This window comes from Cryptomeria japonica, chromosome 5, assembly GCF_030272615.1.
Source record: "Cryptomeria japonica chromosome 5, Sugi_1.0, whole genome shotgun sequence".
Taxonomy (NCBI): Eukaryota; Viridiplantae; Streptophyta; class Pinopsida; order Cupressales; family Cupressaceae; genus Cryptomeria; species Cryptomeria japonica.
In genome coordinates, this window is record NC_081409.1 from 695,582,937 (window position 1) to 695,606,838 (window position 23,902).

Genomic DNA, 23,902 nt, shown 5'->3' on the forward strand with positions numbered 1-23,902 from the left:
AGATAAACTAGTTTATGTGAATACTAAAGAACAACTTGTAGATATTTTCATGAAACCTTTGCCTAAGGAAACTTTTGAGTATCTCAGAGAGCAGCTTGGAGTCTTACCACCACCAATAGAGACTTAGATAGTTGATGATTTTCATCAACTGGCAGAATTAAATAGACAAATCTTTTATCCCGGTATTTGATGAGGAAGCTACTTCTCAGGGGTAGTAGTTGGTATATTGAATTGGTTGGTATTTTGTATGAACTTGACTTTTTGTGACTTTGGCATTTGATGTCAAAGGGGGAGAGATATCTATGGAAAAACACATTATCTTTTTGGTAAGAAAAAGATTAGGGGAGAGATTTTTAAAAACACATTTAAGGAGAAATTGGTATGAAAGATTGGTATTATTACTCCCAGGGGGAGAAATGGAGATCGTTGGTTTTTGTATCTGGCATTTCTATTTGGCACTGTGATGGTTTTTCCATCTTGTGTTGCCATCAATGCCAAAGGGGGAGATTGTTGGTATTTTGGTATGCTTTTGTCATTGATGTCAACACCTACTGAATACACCTACTTTGGAGATCCAACAACATTCACTGGCAAGTAGTAATCTATGCAACAGTTACTGGTATATGATTCACCAGTACCTAGAATGACATGGAAGACACTTGGTAATGTCGAAGACATCATGTGGACACTTTATTTTGAAGAAATAATCATTGGTACATTCATATTTGCATATTTACTTTTACTGGCAAATAGGTCCAGGTTATCTAGGGTTACATCGGCAGGTTTATCTTTTCTAGATCAGCATGGCACGCTATGGAGATGATTTATTATTGTTGTAAATGCATTAAGCCAACATGTTTAATCAGTTATTGCATCGAATATTATATTATTTGTAAAATGTTTTTATTATAATATCTTGTAGAGCCGACCTACTAAAATTGGTCTTAGGGTATGGTATAAATGTAAGATCTTATTTGTAAGATCAAGTGTGGAATGCGAAAAAGATTTGAGTGAAGGTATATACGAGATCAAGCAGAGGCATACACAAAGACATCATTTGAAGGTGAAGTTAGGTTTTTGTAGAAGCATATCAGCATTACACTAGTACTGAATCCAGCATATGAAGATGCTATTTTGTGTAGTACATTCTTATTGGATTTAACCATCCAACTATAGTTAGTGTGACTCCCATTTGTGATTGAGCAGTGAGCTCTAGACTGTTGGCCTTTCTGCATGTGCAGACCCCTTTTGTACACTTACTATCTGCAGTAGTATCATCTAATTGTGGGTAAGGTTTCCCAATGTGGTTTTTCCCCTTACAGGGTTTCCATGTACAAATATTGGTGTCATGTGTTGTGGATGACTTTATGTTTATGTTTCATGCATTAATCCTTACCGGTATAGCGATTTACTATTAACACTGTCTATCGGCATACTTAACTAGTTTACTGGCATTAAGCATTAAGTTGGTTAATTAGTTTTTGGTCTGAATTAATTAGACAACTGATTCACCTCCCCCCCCTCTCAGTTGTCTCCGGGACCTAACATTATAACATCGTAGAACTTGTACATATGACATTCCCCTTAGGATCACAGTGTCCTAAGGAGTCATATGTGGTCCTAAGAGGTCAAACGTATGTTCTAACACATGTGTGACCCCTTAGAACCACATGTGACCCCTTATAAAATCATAGTGTGTACGACATATCGGTCCCTTAAGATCATATACATTAGTGTCCTAAGGGGTCAATAATATGTGGTCCTAAGGGGTCATGAATGTGTTATAACATATGAGTGACCCTTTAGAACTGCATATGATCCCTTATAAAATATCTCTTCCCTTAATTTGCTCAACTAGTAGGTGTTTTAATTTAGTATATGATGTATATATCTTTAATGATCTCTCTCTCCCTCTGAAATTAATGTTATCTCTCTATCTTTGTCATGAAAATGATCTCCATCTCTCTATTGAATTAATGTTTTAATAATTTAAAATGTATGTATGTGATCTATATAGATATATTTATATATGTTTTAATTTAGTAACTGTATGTATATATCTTTAGTGATCTCTCTCTCTCTAAAATTAATATTAGATCTCTCTCTAGATGCCATGATTTAAATGATCTCCCTCTCTCTTATTAATGTTTTAATAATTTAAAATGTATGCATGCAATCTATATAGATAAATTTATATATATTTTAATTTAGTATATATATATATATATATATAATGATCTCTCTCTCTCTCTGAAATTAATGTTAGCTCTCTCTCTCTCTCTCTCTATCATGAAAATGATCTCCCACTCTCTCTCATTAATGTTTTAATAATTTAAAATGTACATGTATGTGATCTCTCTATATAGATAAATTCATATATTTTTGAATAATGATCTCCCTCTCACTCGAGCTTTAAAATTATTTATTTAAAAATTTGAATTATGCGAGAACTTCATGTATATATATCTATTAATTATGCGAGAACTTCACATGTGTACATTTTAATTTTTAATGAGCTCAAGATTAATGATCTCTCTCTCTCTCTCTCTCTCTAGAATTTAACTGATTTTAATTTTTAATGTTCTAGATTGAATACACTTCATGTGTGTGTGCTAATGTATTTATTTTAACTTTATGACCTACCTAGATAGATGGCATCTGAGGATCTAGTCCATGATCAGGATCCACCTGCATAGGCTCATGATCAAGATTCACTTACACAGGATCTTGATCAAGATGCACCTATATAGGCTCTTGATCAGGAGCCACATGATGATATAGATCCTCCACACCAAGATCCCCCATTGCCCGATATTGCTACCATTTTCCACTATAGTGAACATGAGCTAAAAAGGTTGTGGGTCATATTATATGATCCACAGACTGATGGTGTGTACAAGAGTACATGCAAATACATTTTTGATAGTTTGAAAACATTGAGGGACCTCTTAGTTAGTCACACCTCATTTTCACTTGAGGTTATAGATGATATTTATAGGCAGTTGAGGAGTGAGGTAAGGGGTCATGATTATTTTTTTGATGTGGTGAGGGTGGTCTTGAAAGAGACCATCAAGGAGAGGTGTTTTCCACTGTATCAGGAGAAGAGTAAGGTGAGAGGATATTAGGCCAAGAGATGTATCGATCCACAGGTTGCATCATTGATTTACCCATGCTTCTTCGTTGCCCATGGTCATTATCCTAATAATGACTAGATATCACTATACTTTGAAGAGCAGGTATTTGTTGAGGTTCATTTTTAGATGAAACCAAACTACCCTGATATTCTAACATATTATGGATAAGGGAGGGGCAAGATTGATGATAGAGATGCATATTGTAGGCATGATAGAGCTCTGCCTAGACACAGGGAGCTTGTTGGCGAGATATTTCTAGCAGCAGTCCCAACCCTCACCCCCATAACGGATCATGTTGTGATTGCTTCTCAGAGAGAAGAAATTGATAGGATTGGACAGATTGCATCACCAATAGGCACCATATAATTTGATAGGCTAGGCAAATATATGATGAGCCGACCACATTCGAGATCATCCATAGATCATGCATCTTCTAGTCACGGGGTGGCTTTAGATTCAGATGATCGGCATATTACTATAGGAATCCCCTCCCCAAATGAGGTAGAGACTATAGTAGGAGGTGGTAGACATGTACAGATGTCGCAGTATTTAGTCGAGGACCTACTACATTCTTACCATTTTATTTCATCTCAACTTTGGATACCATTGGCTATTGTTAGAGAGGAGATTCTCAAAGATGGGCAGGCTACCACTGCATCAACACATACCCTGAGGCAATCAAAACATGTTCAATACTCTATGCATGCTTTGGGTATTGACCCACCTACAGATCACTTTGTTGTTACAGATGACGAGATACGAGCTGATTAGGTTCGTATCATAGACAAGGGCTTGGATTCATTTGAGGAGCAACTGCGAGGTTTGAGCCATACTGGGTTTATGGATATGGTACTATAGTCAGACACTTCATCCACGATGCATAGTCATCTAGTTATCCCCGCGACACTCCTCAGTCATACGTACAGCCAGGGAGAGATATGGAAGCACGAGTGATGTGGTTGATATGATCACAAGACATGATCAGAGTATACAGTCTATTCTTGATACACATGTATGCACATGTGTATTTAAATTTTTACAAGATGTATATGTTGTAATGTACAATAAATCTATATATAGATCATTTAATAAATAATAGAAGTTAACTTGTATCATTTAAATTGATCCTCGACTAATCCTTAAATACATGTATATATGTATATGTATAACAGTTATCTCATGTCACTCCTAGCTTGAGCTTTGAGTCTATGTGTAGGAGAGATTATTTCAATGCTATACAAGCTATTAGTGGATAGGTTAGCTATGGTTTTTTGTATATATGTACATGTATGTATGTGCGTTACAATTTATATTTTAATTTAAATTTAACTAGTCGAATTTGATTATACTTAAAAATATGTACATATGTATATACGTGTCTAGAGATCTATATTTAATATTTAGATAAATTCTACTTTTTCAGGGGTCTATTGGACATCCAAACTCTCACCAGGACTCTCCCTCAGATGGTCACTCTGTTCGTGGCTGACATGATGCATGTTGATTTGTTTGACTTTATAGCTCATTTGTTTATCTTTTTATATATGTACATTTTAGACTTTCATATTATATATTCATGCATATATGAAGTTTCTAGATTATACTTTATGCAGTTTATGTTTGATTAGATTATATATTTCATGCATGTATGTTATATTATATACTTTATACAGTTTGTGTTTGGTCCTAGATTATATATATCATGTGCATGTATGGTTATATTATAATTTATATGTATAGTTTTTACATTTGATCCTAGATTTTATATCACATCATTTATATTTAGATTATATATGATCATGTAGATGTTAGATTACTTACACACTTTGTGTGTGTGTGTGTACAGTTCAAATGTTTGATCATATTTGCACATTTGATATATATACTTTAAATATTTATTTAAGTTAAATGATGTTTTTGATTATATGTAACTTATTAGGTCACATGTGTATATGTATTTGCATGTTTGATTATTATTATTTTAAATTATATTATATAAGATCATCTAGATTAAATTGGTGTAAATGTTTAATTAAATTTTTTTTTTTAAGAGTTCTCTAAAACTTTCAAATTTATGTATATCTAGGATTGAATTTGTGTATATGTAGATAGATTAAAAAAAGATTGATATGTTTATAATTTAAATTTTACTACATGTAACATGTATATGTAGATATGCATTGAATTTAAATGAATTTGTGAACAATATATCCACTCCACTGTGCAAGCCATGAACAATATAAAAATCACACTTTTTCATATCAAATGAACAAAATCAAGTTAATGAACATATTCAATAATTTAAATTCTAGGTGTACTAAATAGTTCACACCATGTACTTCTAGGTACATACTAAATAGTTAATAACACATCAAGTGGTTTAGATGCTCTTCTATTATTATACACATGTCCTAATTTAATATCAAATTTACACATACATCCTAATTTAATATGCATTTTTAATTAAATAAATACATGTCCTAATTTACTTTACATGCATGCTAAATTATTTTAACAACTTACAAATTACATATGCATACATGTATATAGAATTGGATAGACTACATCCTAATCAAGTGCGTACATCGGGCCTTAACACATTTTCAACTCATCCATATTTCCCAATTTACTTTACATACATGCACGTAAGTATTATTTAACATGTACATTAACTTCATATATCCGACATTAATATAATTAAAAATTTCATATTTAACTAAACAATATATGGTCCACACAAGCCATATATATATATATATATCAAATATTAAATTCAAACACTTTAATGTATTAAATAATTTATCCAAGTTTCAAAACAAGTTAGGTTCTAATTTATCAAGTATTAATTCAATTCATGGGTTGAAACACATGTACTTTGGTTTACTAAATAGTTCATACCACATCAAGTGGTTCAAACCACTCTTCAATAACACATAATATTTTCTCATGATCTTCACTATCTAGTCTCCACTTTTGAGACCACCTACGACATGGAACAGTATGAAGAATTAGGCCAACAAAAACGACCAAGTGGCTATACTGATATACCTTGTTGTCAATATGGTATTCATTGAAATTAATCCCATGTTGAACAATTTTAACTTGTTTGAAATATGTCCCTTATACTACAACTGAGCCTACATGTACATGTATATAAGAAATGAGAAATTAAAAATTTGCACGTAAGCGAGCTGCGTACATATAAAAATTAAAACATGTGCAGATGTGTGCATGTTTAAAATAAATTTATTTAAAATAATTTAAATGTTCAAATAAGTTCAAACCTGTCGGAAATGACATTACATCGCTCATTTCAGAATTTGTTAACTTCTTTCTCTCTTCTATGCAACGCAATAGATAATAACTAACACCTTCTATATTTCCATCTTCGGCTATGACTACAAAAATATCTCCTGCAAATTGAAACAAGTTAAATAAATTTATAATGTATGTACTCGATTTAAAACTTATATAATTTATTTACATGTACGCAACATTTTTAAAGGAAATAAATATATATATAATTTAAATATATGTGTATGTCATATACCTTTTTTAATCAATTCTGAAATAAGTTCATAATCACCAGAAATCAAAGGAATGTCTTCAAAGATTTCGTCCTCATTTGAATCCTCGTATGTGTCAGAAACATCTAGTGGCACCAATTTCCATTCACTAACATATCCAAGCTCTTGGTTTTTTCAATCAACATAGTTTTCCAAAATGCAATCAAAACAAAAACATGAATAATCTCTAGTGTACAATGTCCATGGGCGATTATTTGTACTCATGACACAATGCAAAGATGTTGTCCTCTCCATGCTCTTGCATCCATGCATTGATCTTCTATCCACATAGGCAAAATTTACATGTGTACATGAACATACATGTCAATCAATTTGTTAAATTAAAACATTTGAACTAGGAATATTTTTAAAATTGAAAAAATATCTAAATAGAACACTAAAAGAGAACACATACCTGTTATATCCCAAAACACTCTATATGGAATGGGTCTATATGTTATCGATGATGATTCACCAAGATAATTAGGTTGCACAAAGTGTTTCTTACACCATTCAACAACATCATGTGCATCATCTATATGATCTCCTGTATAATTTATTTGATGCTTTCTTAGAGCACATTTGATACAAGCTCCTGCACCATCATGTCCACCCTTTCCATGACCACTCTAAAAAAAACTCCAAAAATGTGGTATATTTTCATTTCGATGATATCTACATAGTGCATAAAATGGCCTCAAAGATTTGAATTGTGCCACACATCCATCAAACCAAACAAAATGTTTAACTATTGTTATGCCTCTCTCTTTCAAATATTCAAAAAACTTCTTAAAGCAATGTTGTACAAAAAGTGTGTCATGCTCCTTATCATCACTAATATAGAAGTGGTACTTTTTCTTAATGATAGGATTTGCAAATTTAATATCAACACCATCCAAATCCATTTGTGCATGTCGATAACACACATGCACCATAATAGTGATTTGCTTTGAAAAGTATTACTTTGATTGAATCTCTTTTTGATGTGCAAACGAGTAATTTTCTGCAAAGTCCACTACAGATAGAATAGTTCCAAGTGGGAAAGTGTCTCTTAATGTTTTAAATTGTTCTGCTTGTCACTTGGAAAAAAAACCATGGCATATGTATGGTTTTATCAACTTACGAAAATTTTCCATAAATGTTCCAATAGGTATTTCCTCTTCTACATAATCTAACCTTGTAGATTCCTTTCCCAATTTTGTTTCAATTTTTTTGTACTTGTAAATCTTGCAATTAACCATCTTCCTCATGTCAGTATCTTCATCTCTCACAGACAATTTAGCCAACTCCCCGCATGTTCCACAAATTCCTTTTATGCAATTTATTTGATCAGTTGCATTATCATCTGATTTATCACATAAGATGGATGCTATGAATTGACTTGTTCGTTTAGGAGGAGCTTTTTCATAATCATCACTATCCTCTCTAATCTTTCAAAACACGTGATAGTACATATCAAATTCGATGTGATAATGACAACAACAAGTTTTGAAGACTTTGTTTACCTTCACATAATATGGCCTTAACCGTTCAAACATGGTTTGTCCAATCTTTATATGAGGGTTTGTTTTAGTAAACAACACATACAATTCATGTTTTGTTGTGTCTAACCAATGTTTTACATGGAGATCATAATGATCAAGGCCAATCCTTTGCTTGATAACAGCTCTACTGTTTAATGAAGGACGAGTATTATCATTCCAAAAACTTGTCACGATGTTCCTAACAACATCTTCAATTCTATCAGAATGAGTAGCTCTACACATAATTTTCCAATTCCCTTTTGAGGTAGTATCATCCAAAATATTTCTCCTTCTCACATATTTTGATATTTTCCTTCTACTAAAACCAAACTCAGATGACAGTGAAGAGATTTGTCTTTTTTGAGGCAATCTTTCATTTACTAAAGATGTCAACATCACTCTTCTTGAAATGGTCTTATCTACTGTTTGATATTTTTTACCAGTGTTCACCAAACCTTTCTTAACATTATCAACAATAAATTTTTGTAGCTGAGAAGTTTTCCTCTTTTGACTTGTTGTATCTATACCCAATAATTTTAGTGGATCTATTAAGTCTTTACGAGTAAGCACAATTGATAACAATTGAGCTTTCTCTAGTGTAGTATCAAGATTGTAGAAATTGGACATTATTTCTTTTGCACTTTATTCATTGACCTCCTTTAGTATGTCTAGGTTCTTCACTGAGACGTTTCAACTCATCCACATCCATTTCAAGTAAATAATCTAAATTTTTATAAGATATATTTATCTACGCCTATTTAGATAGATCCACAATATGCTCATCCATACCAGTGGTAGGAGGTAAGGAACTTGACCCCTCTCCTTCAACCTCCATTGGTTCAACTTGGGCAAGCTCCTCCCTATGTTCATCAACTATATTATGTTCTTCAACAGGTTCATTTGTATCGACTCCCGCTTGAGAACTCCCTTCTTCTCAAGCCCGTTCTGCACATAATTTAAGATGGCAAATAATATTTTTAATGCAATGAAATTCCAAGTTTAAATTGAAAGCAAATTTTCAAGTCATTTAGTAAGACCTAAAAATTATGTCATAGAATGTGAACTATTATGTCATATTTAAGACCTATTATTGCATAATAGACCTCCTAATATCACTTGTAATAGGTCCTAATATCTGCATAATATAGGTCTTAAGGGGACTTTTGAGTATAATGTGAAATGTTTTTGCATACATCCGGTCATATAAATAGAACCTATAATGACAAAATAGGTTCTGAATTTATATCATATTTAAGACCTATAATCACATAATAAGTCCTAATATCACATAATAGGCCTTATTATTGCTTAATATGACCATGTATGCAAAAACATTTCACATTAATATACTTGACTCCCCTTAAGACAGATATATTATGTGATATTAAAGGACCTTTCACATGAAATTAAGTAGGTCTTAAATATGATATAAGTTAGAACCTATTATGACATAATAGGTCTTATTAATTATGACTTAATACATGACCACATATGCCAAAAAAATTCACATTATACTTGACTCTCCTTAAGTATGCAAATATTAGGACCTATTATTTATATGATATTAGGACCTAAATTATGTGATAATAGGTCATTAATTTATCACATGTACATAATGGGCCCTAATATATCATAAATATAGGTCTTAAGGCCCAGACTCAAGTATATAATGTGAAATTTTTTTGCATGTGTGGTCATGTTATTAAGTCACAATAAGACCTATCATGTCATAATAGGTTCTATTATGTCATATTTAAGATAGGTATTATCGCATATAATAGGTCTTAATAAGACATAATACGTCCTAGTATCACATAATGAAGGTTTTACGGGGACTCAAGTATAATGTGAAATTTTTTTGCATACACTTGAAAACAAAGAAGACACAATGTTTGTTTGTTTGAAAGTGTTTGATTGTTTTGATCATGCAAGCACAAATCCTAGGGCTGGACGAAATAGTAGTTGTTGAATCTCACTTGGGGGTTACCCCGAGCTATGCAATTCAAAGCGGATACTTAGGTGCTTGACCCCACTGGCTCCCCTCCATGACACTCACTTCTTCGGGGCAGCCAAGCACCAGTCCCCATGAAAACTCCCCATGGTGAACTATGTATCTCTAATAAGAACTATAAGAATGTGAGCCACTTTAGAGGTCTGACCTCCTGCACCAACAACTAGAAGGTTTTTTACCTCTAACCCAAAAGGTATCTAGTAAGGGCATCTGTTCGGGTGCCTATAATCAGCAGTGCGTTACTCTCCATTAAATGGAATGCCTCCTAGCCTATAGAGGTTGCACTCTATAGGGTTTATGGGGAGTCATAACGTCATTATAGCAGAATGTAACACCCATTGCTTGCAACTTTTATCGCAAAGACATTTATTTATAGTGGCTTGGAAGAGCTTGGCTTTAGCTTGTTACCACTTTGGGTCGTTCCCTATCACTGAGCCTTAAGAGCTACTTGAGAGGCAGGCCCCTTTCTAAGGATAAAAAAAAAAGAGTGTGTTGCTGAAAACACAAAAGACAAGTTTGTTAATTTTAGAGCACCAATTGAAGTGTTTGCTAAACTCTAAAGGCACATAGTTTCAAAATCTAAATTAAATTATATATTTATGGAGTATCTAAATTAAATTATAAATTATAAATAATAAATGGGAAAGAGAGGGATCCTAAAAATATAAATAAATTAAAACCATGATCTATTATAAATGGACTTAAGGGGGGAGAGAAAATATCAATTACACAACAAGCAAGTTAATGGAATTTGAAATTCGCAAATACACAATATTTCAAATTATAACATAATTATTTTTAATTAAAACAAGATTATTTTTAATCCTAATATTTCCAATTAATTTAATAAAAATAACAACATTTAGAATCAATTAAGATAGAACTATTATATGGATTAAATTAATTTAATTTAACTAATATTGTTTAAAATAATTTTCATAAAAATATTAGATAAAAAATAGTTAACCAATACTAGGAAATAAACACAATTTTTTGTACTTAATACATATAAAATTAAATAGAAATAAAAATAAAAATACATACTTGCATCATGATATCTTTTCCTTCTTTGTTCTCGATATCTTTGTTTTGTTTTGGGAGAATAATTCCTTGAAGTCTTATTTTGTCTTCTCTTCTTGTTCCCCATGCTTTTAAAATAACCTTCAAATATATTCAAATTATTGCCCTCAAAATAAATTTCAAATATCTTCTTTCATCCAAAAATGCGAATTGTTTTAATCATTTGTGTGTAAAAAATTTTTAAAAAATTACGTATATTTACATGACTGTACAAAAATTGAAAAAAAAAAAAGAAATTAGGTCGGTCAGGGTTCGAATGAACAGTCATAGTTACAAAAGGTCGGGTTCGTTCAAACCCAACTGTTAAATGAAAGTGAGCGTCATAATTTTGCCCAGGGGGTTTGAGCGAACGGGGGTCTGATCGAACCCACCCCCGTTCGCTCAAACCATTGTTCATTTCGACCCACTTTTTAGAGATCTCTCCCCAAGTTTTCAAAGTTCTGAGAAAGTTTTGCCTTCAGACCTCTAGTCCAAGGCACAAATTAAATAATCTTGATAACCCAAAAATATAAGATGGTAGTGCTCAGAGAAAGCTTTCCAACAAGTATAATTTTGTTACATTGTGAATTTATTATGTTCTTATTTTTTTAATTTTATGGAATATTGGTTTTTCACCAAACATGAACTTCTTTGTTCAATGCATTGGGAAAAATAGGAAACTAATTCAAAAAAATTCAAAAAAATATCTATGCCCCAAGTATTGATGCCTTATTTCTAACAAAAATAAATGAATTGAATTTTGATAAATATAGAACAATTTATGTGTTCAAACTTAAACCTATGTCTGAATTATAACTAGTCGGACTTCAAAACCTAATAAAATGAAAAATATTCAACATATCATGATCAAACCAACAACAAGCCCTGGATATTGATGTTACAAACCAAAATTTGAAATAATTGAGTTTTTATCATTTATAGAAAAATAGTTATGCATTTCGAGAGGCACATCACTCTTAAAAAATTTAGTTTGCTATAAAAACTACTTTTCTAAGGAGATGGAAAAGTTTAAAAAAATCGTCAAAAAAATTTGGAAAAAATATATTTAGAATCTCGAGACAAAATTCTACAAATCACTAATTTACATCATCCTCAAATTCTTAATAGTTTAAAAGTTATAGTTGTCAGAAGTTGAATATATTAAAAATGTTCATCTCATTGTCAAAAGTGGCAAAAAAGTGGGAACCATTATTGTGAGCTCACTTGATTCAACAGAAAGCATAGCACCAGAACTGGTTATTCCAAGGTATGTCAGGCTAAATCACTTATAAGAGAAAATCATTATAGATAAAAATGTTGGTGTACAAACGAGGAAAATCAGAGAAAATCCCAATTTGATTTCAACTATTGAGCCTAAAACAATAAGAGGGGCATTAAAGGATGATGACTGGATTAATGCAATGAATGAGGAATTGGATCAAATAGAGAAAAAAAAGACTTGAACACTTTTTCCTAGATCGGAAGACAAGAATGTGTACTAAATGGGTCTTTAGAAACAAGTTAAATGAAGAAGGCAAGATTGTGAGAAATAAAGCAAGGTTGGTGTGCAAAGACTATGCACAAGAAGAAGGAAAAGACTATGATGAAACCTTTGCACCGGTGGGGAGATTAGAAGAATTTAAAGGATTTAAAGTCTACCAGATGGATGTTAAATCAACTTTTCTAAATGGTATCCTTGAGGAAGAAGTGTGCATAGAACAACCAGATGGATTTGCTTTATCTAAGGATAAACATATGGTTTGCAAGATACATAAGGTGCTATATGGATTGAAGTGGGAACTGAGAGCATGGTTTGAAAGATTACATGCACACCTGATCAACATAGGATTCCAACGCGCTAGTGAGGATAGTAACATATATCTAAAGACTAATGAAGAAAAAGTATTGATATCTAAAGTATTTGTGGATGACATAATTTTTGATGGTGATGATGATTTATGTATGGCTTTTGCTGAGGAGATGAAGAAATAATTTCAAATGTCTCTTATTGGTTAAATTAAATTTTTTATTGGGTTGCAGGTCCAACAACTAGATGGTGGAATATTTATCTGTCAGAGTGAGTATGTTAAAGAGGTGTTGAAAACATTTGGCATGGAGGATTGTAAACCGGTTGGTACGATTATAGGTTGCGAGTTGTCTAAACAAGATGATTCACCATCTGTTGATGAGAAAGAATATAGGTCTATGATTGGTAAATTGCATTATGTTGTTCATAGAAGACCTGATATTGCACATGTTGTTGGATTGGTTGCTAGATTTCAAAAGGATCCCAAGGAGACTCACTTGATAGCTATGAAAAGGATATCGCGATACTTGAAAGATGCAATAGATTATGGTTTGCAGTATTCTTATAAAGGATATTTTTCTTTGAATGTGTTTACTGATACAGATTGGGCAGGCAATGTTGATGACTGGAAAAGCACTACTGGTGGAGCTTTTCTTCTTGGAGGTAGATTGGTTGCTTGGACAAGCAAGAAGAAAACTTGTGTTTCTTAGTCAACAACAGAGACAAAGTGTGTTGCAACATCAATGAATTCAATGTAGGCAATCTGGATGAGAAATGTGTTAGAAGGATTTAAAGTTGATATGTTTGAACCGGTAACTATTTACTGTGACAATACTTGTGCAATTAATATTTCAAAAAAATATTGTGTTACATGCAAGAACAAAGCACATCGAATTAAAATATCACTTTCTAAGAGAGAGAGTACAGGAAAGACAACCTAGAATGGAGTATCTGACACACAAAGAGGAGCTAGAAGACATTTTCACTAAACCATTGCCAAAGACTACCTTTGAGCACCTCAAAGGTAAATTAGGGGTCAAACCCCTACTCAAGAAGAACTAGGATACAGGAGATGCATCAATCCACTGGGCTTAATGACTATTTTTTACTATGGATTGATGAGATGTAGGCTACTCCATAGGGGGAGCAACTTAGATATGGTTAGTAGTGATACTGAAGATAGCAGCAGCAAATTTGATGACTAGTGATACATATACACCTTTGGCATTGCTGTCAAAGGGGGAGAAGAAAACTATCAGACATGGGAGAAGCAATATAACCGAGAAAATAAATATGTTTGGGGAGAAGAAAACTATTAGAAAGGGAGAATAAATGAGGATGTAGTATAACCGACAGATGAGGTGCAACATAGAAGAGAAGAATTGCAGAGAAGGTCTAGAATAGAGCAGAGCAGTATGAGTTGAGTACGTTGATGTTTAGTGTTTCCATCAATGATAAAGGGGGAGAATGTTGGCATGATTGACATAACTGATACAGATGGAGAGTGTTGACTGAACCGATAAAAGTCTGTATGTGATGACATTGTGATTAAGAGATTGAGATTACATGATGGATAACTTTGATCACTTATTTGCATTGTCATCGATGGAAACTAATGTTCATTCATGTCTACTGATGTTTACTTATGTTGTATTGTGTCATCTAAATCTTTTTGGTCTACTAGAGAAAGCTTACCATTAATGAATTAAGAAACTGGGAATTAGGACCTTAATCAATAAATGAGGAAATATTTTGATTGTATCTGGTGATTGGAGATGATTGAGACTTTGTGGTTTTAAATGTGAGTTTGTATAATTGTAACATGTATCTGACCAGAACCGCATCATGTTGTGACAACTGAAAGTTATGTTTATAATTTCTATTGAGCTTTGCTAGGGTTTAAGGATTGGTAAAGTATTCTCTTAACTGGTAATGATTTTTGGTTTGGCGGTGATCTACATCAAGTTCATATGTTGGTAATGATGTGGCACAACCCACTGAAGTGTTTGAATTATGTTTTGGTACGATCAAGATGGAATTTTTTGGGAATGTGCAAAGTGCTTAGCGAAATGTGCTAAGGGTTTGACTTTGTATTAGATCGACTTGTTGTGACAACGTATGATTATTCAATGATTGATATTGATTATAATGATCCATATGATGATCTATAATGAGTTGTAAATATTTGTGATGATCTATGATATAAGTCTTAGGGTTTTGTAATTGACTAGGTTGTAAAAGTTATTTATGTCAATATTGTTGATGTTTGTTGTGTCAATGATTTTGATAAGTGTGTGAAGCCAAACCAAAGTGTGAGAAGCTCTACCAAAGTGTTGCAGACTAAGAGCTTAATTGGATATGATCAAGCAAGCAGTTGAGTGCTATAACACAAATCATTCACTATTATTCCCTAACAATTGCAATAGATAAAATCCCTTAACCGAGGAGGTCCTAACAGGCCTTGCATTGTGAATCCCCTAATAGGGTGACTCAACATATGAGTTCTAAATCCTCTTGCGAGGTTGATCCTAACAGATCAAAGCTCCTAACAGAGCTGAGGTAAATCCCTTAATCGAGTAACTTCTAATAGAGTCTGCTCCTAACAAGGCATCTTTGTAAGCTCCTAACCGGACTAGGCTTAGGTAATAGGGCACATTCCGAAAGAGTGTGATTTTCTTGTGGGTACCAATTCCCACCGTGGTTTTTCCCGATTTGGATTTCCACGTGAAAATCATGGTGTTCAAGTGTTGAATATTTTTTATGTGATGTACAACTTTACTTTCAGTTTATGCATGGTTAATAAACACTTAATATCCAACATTGATATATCAGTTTAGCAGATGTTTGTACTGCTAAATGACTCTAGTGTTGGTCTATGTTTGATTTGGTAAAAATTTTATGAGTCTAAATTTTTTATTTCAAATTATTGTTAATATTGATTCACCCCCCCTCTCAGTATTAATCAGATCCTCTAAGATTAATAAAATAGAGAAATGTTGCTATTGGAAGCAATGGTAGGTTAGAACCTTCAAAATGAGTTTGATTGAGAATTCCTTACTTGGAATAATTATTTAATAAATGTAGGCATTGATTTTGATTAATCTAAATACTAGGAATTCCTCTTAGTGTTCAAGATAATAATTGTGTGAAGAAAATAAAATCAATACCAAAATTTTAATTTTTCAAATATTTTAATACCAAATGAATAAAAAAAGAGCTATTTTAAAATCATACTTAACAACTTGAACAATATGATAAAAATAGTGAAATTTCATTGACATAAAAAATATTGTATATATTTAACAACAAAATTCTTTTGAAATTGAACGCTTTATCAACTTAATTATACCTAAAAAGTTATCTTAACTTTATTGATAAATATTTATGATTAGAACAAACACATTTTCCTCCACAATATAAAAATAAAAGCTTAATTAAAATTCAAACATAATCTATAAAATTAGAAACTTAAAAATTGACTACTAAAATTTAAATATAATTTAAACCACTTAAAGAATGAAAAATTTAAATCCAATCAAATTTCAAATTTCATTAAAATACTCAACGAAAATTTCCATTACAACCCAAAATTCCCATTTAAAAAATTTGGAAGTTAAGAAAAAAGAAAAAGGTTAATATGTGGAGGAAAATAGACATTATAGTTATTAAAGAAATGTTGATAAATAAATACAATTAAAAAAACAAACTCTTTGTGTATCTTAAAAATTTTGATGTCCTAACTCTCTCGATTTGTTCCAACGTTTCATACGATAGAACGGTGTATAGGTGTGAAGGCGTAGAGGAATGATAAGGCCATCCGAGCGGCGCATGGCTACGTACTTTCTGACGCACATAGTCGACTCAGCAAAGCTTTTGGAAAGAACAGGAACAAGAATATCACTGCTATCAATTGCATCGCTAACATCACTACTTTCCTCATCCTCACTGCCTGTGCATATACGAAGCGATCCAGTGCGCAGGTATTTGTACTTAAAATTCATCATTATTTCCCTTTCATCTGCTTCATGGTAAACAAAGTAGACATTAAACTTCTTCTGCACCAAGCTTCCTATGCCGACTCTTCTGCAAAATTTAAAATCATTTTACTCACTACTCTATCACGAGACAAAATTTCAAATAATTCAATCAATGTTCTTAAATAGAGTCCGTTAACACCAAATTAAATGCACCTATAAATCATTTTTTACCTGTTTAACTCCGTAAGTTGGGCTAACTTGACAACCCGATCATGAAAGCTTTCTAGGTCTTTCCAATCTGGAAGGTATAATATCCTAAGATTTTGTAACTTGCCCAACCCGTAAGGAAGGCTCTCTAAACCTTCACAATCATAGATGACCAAAACCCGGAGTTGTTCCAAGTTGCGAAATGTGTTGGGAAGATTCCTTAGCCCTGTGCATCCTCTCAAGCACAACAACCGAAGTTGAGCTAAATTACCTAAAGTGCTGGGAAGGCTTTTGGGACCTCTACAACCATTCATCTCCAAACATTCTAGCTGCAGCAAGTTGCCCACAGTATCGGGAAGGGTTGTTAAACTGGTACAGCCGCCCAAATTTAACTTCTTCAGTTGTGGCAAGTTACCAAGTGTGTTTGGAAGTGTTGTGAGAGCTACACAATCACGCACATACAAGCATTGGAGGTTCACCAAATTGTGTAGCGTGTTTGGAATTCTTGTAAGACTTGCACACTGCTCTACACTAAAAATCTTGACTTGGCACCAATTGCTATCCAGCTGGAAACTGTTTCTTAATGTTAACCATGTATAACTTAATTCACAATTTCTAATTTTTATCCACAACAAATTAGGAGCTAAGTTTCCAATATTGACCACTACTTTTGTATTTTGCACAACTAGGTAGCGTAGGGAAGGCATGCTATGCAAGCTAACGGGATCTCTTCCATTCTCTCCTGTGTAAACAAGCATATTCACTGCCTCCGCTCCGTCTCTGCTGAGAGCTCTGTGTGCACCCATCGGCAGCCGCAGTCTGGTATTATTACCAGCCTGCTCTTGAATATTTCTTCCCATTCCCCGTAAGAGGTCATGCATATCGAGGGGATCTCGCGGGTCACAGTCGTTTATAAGCATTTTCAGCAAAAGGTTCTTGAGGGTTGTTTGAACTCTGTTTGGGTATAAAACTTCCCAGAAGGTAACAGCATCCTTTTTCCTTTCACCAACAAAGCAACAAGCTATATCCAGAAATATTTCCTTCTCAACATGGTTAAGTCCATCATAACTGATTCGAAGGACACTAGATATTTCTTGATTTTCCACAATGTTATGAAGAGCTTCTTCCCAACATTGGATGTCATCTGGTTCCTTCTTATCAAACAAATGTCCTCCAATAACTTGTAATGCAAGAGGATGCCCCCGGCAGGCTCTTGCAATTCCTGTAGAAAGCTCTTGGTAAGGGGTCTCCGGGAACGCCCTTGAGAAAGCGTGCCAACAAAACAATTGAAGAGCTTCATCCTCCTGTAGCCCACTCATTTTAAGAACTGAATCAGCCTTAGCAAGATTGAGTATATGCTGGTCTCGGGATGTAATGATGATTCTGCTACCAGGCCCAAACCAATCCCCATTCACCGCATCCAAGTGGCTGCCATCATTCACATCGTCCAAAATGACAAGGGCACGAACTCCTCGCAATAGGTTTCTCATCACAGCTTTTCCCTCAGTGACACTTGAAACATCTCCATGGTAATTTACCAATCTTTTTAGAATTGCCCGTTGCAAGTCTACAAGAGTACTATTTCTCTGTGCAAAGAAATAAGCATCAAACCTAGCATAAATTCTATTGTAAACAGCCTTGGCCAAAGTGGTTTTCCCGACACCACCTATACCGCTGACTCCCACTCTCACTGTGCTATGCCACGAACTAAGATCTAATCTACTGAGTAGGTCACACATGTGCATTTCAAGTCCCACAAGATGGACAGGGACATCTAGCGGAGTAATCTTCAATGTATTCAAGATGTCTTTCACAACTCTTTTTACCAGTCTTCCTTCGTACCTGCAAATCACCTTCCATGTATTACACCTTACGATTCAAATTTAAATCTGTAACTAAGTCTAAGGTACACTAAATTCCACAAATACAGCCAGTTTATAGTGTTGAAGAATTACAAGTATCTTATGAATTTATAAAAAGAAAAAGAAAAACTTATATAATTGGAGAAGATTACAATGTAATATTGACCACTCACAATATCAATCTTGCCATTAAATTAATAAATGTTGCAAGGACAATTAGGGGTTTGATATATAGATTAAGGAGAGCCAGTCAAGCTACCTGAAGGGCAGATTTTACTTTAACACTTAAGTTGTTGAATCAGTAATAAAGCTGATGTAACTGGTAAGGAGTAATGAGAATATCCACATTGCTTGCTGTTAGTCATTAATTAAACGTTGATGATCATTAACTAGCTATTGATTCCTAACCAATAGAACAAATATACTGTTGGTATGTGATGCATTATAATATGCATAATGCATATCTGATAATATTTTTAGAATTCTTAATTTCGAAGTTTCAAATTGAGTTCTAAATTGTGCATGCTAAATGTATGGAACAAACAAGTTCAGTTTACAGTCTATTTTTAGGGACTCTTATATCTATATAGAGATCTCCTTGTTAAGTGTACAAGTCTGTAATGTACTGAGGAGCAGACAATTGATGTAGGAAATGGTTATCTAATCCCTATAAACCATTTGTTTGTGTGTTTCTAATCTGTAGAGAAGAGTAAGAAAGCGGAAAAAAAAAAAAGCTGAACCTCTTCTGAATAATTTAGATACTAAAATGAATTGATTTGCTTAATCTACAAATAACTAATTTATATATTTACATTATTTTTTCCAAAGTCTCATTAAACTGAAACTCAAAGTCTAACTACTATTTGATATTTTGAATAGGAACAAAACTTACCATCAAGAATAAAGAGGTCCAACTGATCAGATTTATGTTTACACTCCAAATTTACAATAGGATGGACTGGAGTAACACAATTTCTATCTGAGAAAGGTTTTCAGACTCTTGATTTTATATTTACTATTTGAGCAATGCTTTATTTATTACAACTATATTTTTTCATGACAAATATGTAAATATATAAGTGATCGCTGCTGTGTAAAGGGATAAACCGAATCAAGAGACGTTGCTTTTTCACAAGATTTAATTGATGACTGGTGACAACGCATGAGAAGTTTAGTAGGACAAGATCCAAATTTGGGAAAATTTTCTAACAATAATGCGTTCGAGTAACTACATCCAAATGGGGAAATTTGCGTGTGAAAAAGAGCCCAAAATACACACACGATCGGACCATTGGAAACTAGCAAATCAAACAAAGATGAGATAAACAAGACTCAGATTCGATATCCTGGAACGACATGATCACATATCCTGGAGTATATGAAATGAGACTACCAAGAATAATTCGTGGATTTGAAGGAAACTATTGTAGTTTCTTAAGGCAGCCCTTACCCTGCCAGCAGAGAAAATAAAGATAACAGCAAAAAAAATGTGATTAAATCAAATCACTTAGTGATCCCTCTTAGTGGAGATAAAAAGAAATTGACCATTCATGGATTTCAACAATAGTAGAATCCTCTGTTTTTTGTTGGGGTTAATCTCCAACTGCCTTATTTATTTCTCGGCACACTCATCTCCTCACCTTGTTGTTTACTATCTAATCAATCTACCCTGCAGTTTACGTGCCTTCTATTCACTCTAAACATAACAGCTTTTGGAATATAAAACTTAGAGGGACAGGCTTTTGGAATATAGAACTTACTTATATAATCCTCATTGTAGATTCAATGCATATCATAATGAATGTTTTTGATTTTGCAGCTGTCCTTGTCTTCTCAGCATACGAGTAGAAAAAAGAAGTCTTGAATATTTTATTTAGTAAAAAGCAAAGGTCTAGAAGTTTCTTTATTATGCAACACCAGGTTAATAATGAGGACAGAGAAGAGAGAGCAGGTGTAATAGAAGGCTGCAATAACAACAGTAAAAACAGGCAAAACAGGGGCATCCAAAAAACAGAGGTTTTTGTTTTAAGTTTTCTGAGCATTAAAATGTACAGCAGCTCAGCTCAATGTATGTAAACAATGTATTGTCTTTGTTTTAAGAAATATGGAAACATAAATGTTATTTTCTGCTCTTTTCTAGTTTTATCTCTGTTTGTATTTGCCCTCATCTGTTACTAGTCCTCTGCCTTTTCACCATCATTTTTTATTGCTGAACTGTTTTGCTAGACAGCAGTTTTTTTTTATTCCAGCTTGTTAAAAATCAGCGCTGAGGCTGAATACAAATAGACCAAGAAGCAATTTGCATCCTTGACAAAAATAGTCAGTTCGCTGCACTTATTGAATAATCGTAAGAGCTTATTTGACAATTAACTAACCATGCAGTTCATTATTCGCAAAACTTTAACTGGCAGTTAAAAAATAAATCAAAACCAATCATAAAACTAGAGATAGACTCCACGGTAGAATTGCAAGGTGGATCTCTCGATGACAAGTGGGAACTGAGCAACACAAATGCTTCATCAGTTATCTACACCTAGAAAGTATCACGAGCAACATAAATGCATGAACAAGAGGTGAACTAATTTACTGCAAGCAGAAATTGGATGGCTAGATAATTCCAGGGATGAAACTGATTTCAGTGCCAGAAAGAGATTTGAAGGAAATCTTGAAGAAATTAATAAATCGCCTAAACCAGACAATAGGATCTGAGGAGGAGCCCATAATCTAGTATAAGTATCATGATAAAAACAGGGTAAAATGTTGAACAAGAGGACATAGTCAACCGTGACCAGGATCTGTGCTCCTTCAATACATGGTTGGCTTACGAAGGAAAAGTATTGATGTTCTAAGACCACATTCCTTTATTGCAGACTATATGGATAATGAATTAATGATGGCGAAAAAATGGGCTTATTTTCTGGTATCTCGAATCGGATGTCACATTCATTGATCGACTTTGATTATATTTAGTGAGCTATAATCAACTTTAACAGTTGAACATGTATTAGAACTATAGATGAAAAAGAAAGAGAATTTATCAAAAAAAATGCGCTGGTATGAAGTAGGAAAATCAAGCTAATTTTGAAGGATTTAGTAAGCAAACAGTTTGTTCCACAAACAAATGGCTAATAGCATAACTGGAACTCTAGAAAAAGTTCTCCTTTGGTTTTTGCCCTGGGTTAATTGGAAAAAAAGGATGCAAATTACATACCCGAATTCTTCCGCCCTTGTCCAACCTCAAAGAGAAGAGATTTGATGAAGAGCATTCTTCCATTCCTCGATTGTATTCTCATCCTGCCGATCTAAATGGCTGTAATGTTTCTGGAATGCCTCGGCGAATGGAGCTCCCAGTCTTTGAGGGTAGCGAACATCACAGGGCTCCACATCATAAAACAGAGGAATGATGAAGCCATTGGATCTACACATCTGGGCCGCCTCCTCAGACACCAAGTTGATTCTGCATAGTGTCGTGAAAATATGGGGATCAAAATATCACTTGTTTCAACGGCCGTTTGCAAGCTGGAATTAATGTCTTTGCCCTTCTTCAGTTCCTTGCTGTCGAGGAAGACCTTAAGTCCGGCTCCAGAGAGAGATTCGTAGAGGTGGTCAACAAAAGTTTCTCTCACATCTTTTCCGCGAAAGCTGAGAAACACATTAAATTTGTTGTTGACATTAAAGCGGATCATGGTGCTGAGAGAGTGATAATGACAAAACTTCTCGTTGATTTCGGTGGTCTGAAGGTAATCCTGAATAGAAATCTCCATGACTTGTTCTGCACAAGTTTGAAGAGCTTAACAATATGATCCAAGTGTGCCCCAAAAGATAGAGTATGGACATAGAATTGCAAAAGCAAACGGGGGTAGATAAACAAAGTCCAATGCAGGAAACGACAGAGAGTGCAAGTTTCTTGTGAAGTTTAGACAATTTCTTAGAAACCATACGGAGAGCAACTGCTGAGTTTGAACCTCCAATGTAGGAAACGACAGACAGTGCAAGTTTCTGGTGAAGTTTAGACAATTTCTTAGAAACCATATGGAGAGCAACTGCCGAGTTTGAACGGTTCAAACTCAGCGAGATCGATGCAGCAATAAAATAAAAAATAACATTGTTGACGTAAATCTCCACTAACTCCGATTGACCCAAAAGTAGCAGATAGGTGTTATTTAAGGTAGAGGGCCCAATCGAGGTGACGGACAGTACTGGGGATACTGGTTGGTTAGTTGGTCACGGTTATTCTGGTTCTAAAATGGATCTTTCATACAACATGATAGCGATGTGTTAGTCAATCGCAGTCGTTTATTGCAAAATCGATAGTGTAAAACGCGCGACTAACACTTGTGTTAGTCAATCCGTACTGTCGTTTTGGAACCAGAATAGACGCATACTAGTTGACAGTTTAGATCCCATCAAATGTCAACTCAATGGCTAAATATAAACTTCAAAAAAATCATTTTTATGATATATAAAAAAATTGCATGTTAAATCAACTCTCTCAAGCAATTACTATCCACCTTCCCAAATTTGAGTATTCAAATAGTGATTTGACATGTATAGACCAATTGACTTTTAATCAACTAGCATATCTATATTTTAAAAATCTAAGTAAAGTACACTGACAGATATTCAAATTTAAAAATATTTAGCATTCATAAATATAGTAAAGAGTTCATTGTAATAAAATTACGTGAAATGGTTTAATAAATCATTTAGACTACTTGAAGGAAAATTCAAAATATAAATATTTAACATTTGATTT

The 23,902-nt window shown here is 33.6% G+C and overlaps 1 protein-coding gene across 1 annotated transcript; it reads right to left on the bottom strand.

Moving 5' to 3' along the window:
• Window positions 1-16,750: 16,750 nt before the first annotated feature.
• Window positions 16,751-22,477, bottom strand: LOC131042557 (disease resistance protein Roq1-like). Its single transcript, XM_057975871.2, has 3 exons — window positions 22,358-22,477; window positions 17,309-19,126; window positions 16,751-17,183 (listed from the first exon to the last, which is right to left on the bottom strand). Exons 2-3 carry the CDS (start codon window positions 19,027-19,029, stop codon window positions 16,820-16,822), a joined length of 2,085 nt encoding a protein of 694 aa, XP_057831854.2. The 5' UTR covers window positions 19,030-19,126; window positions 22,358-22,477; the 3' UTR covers window positions 16,751-16,819.
• Between the last annotated feature and the right edge of the window lie 1,425 nt (window positions 22,478-23,902).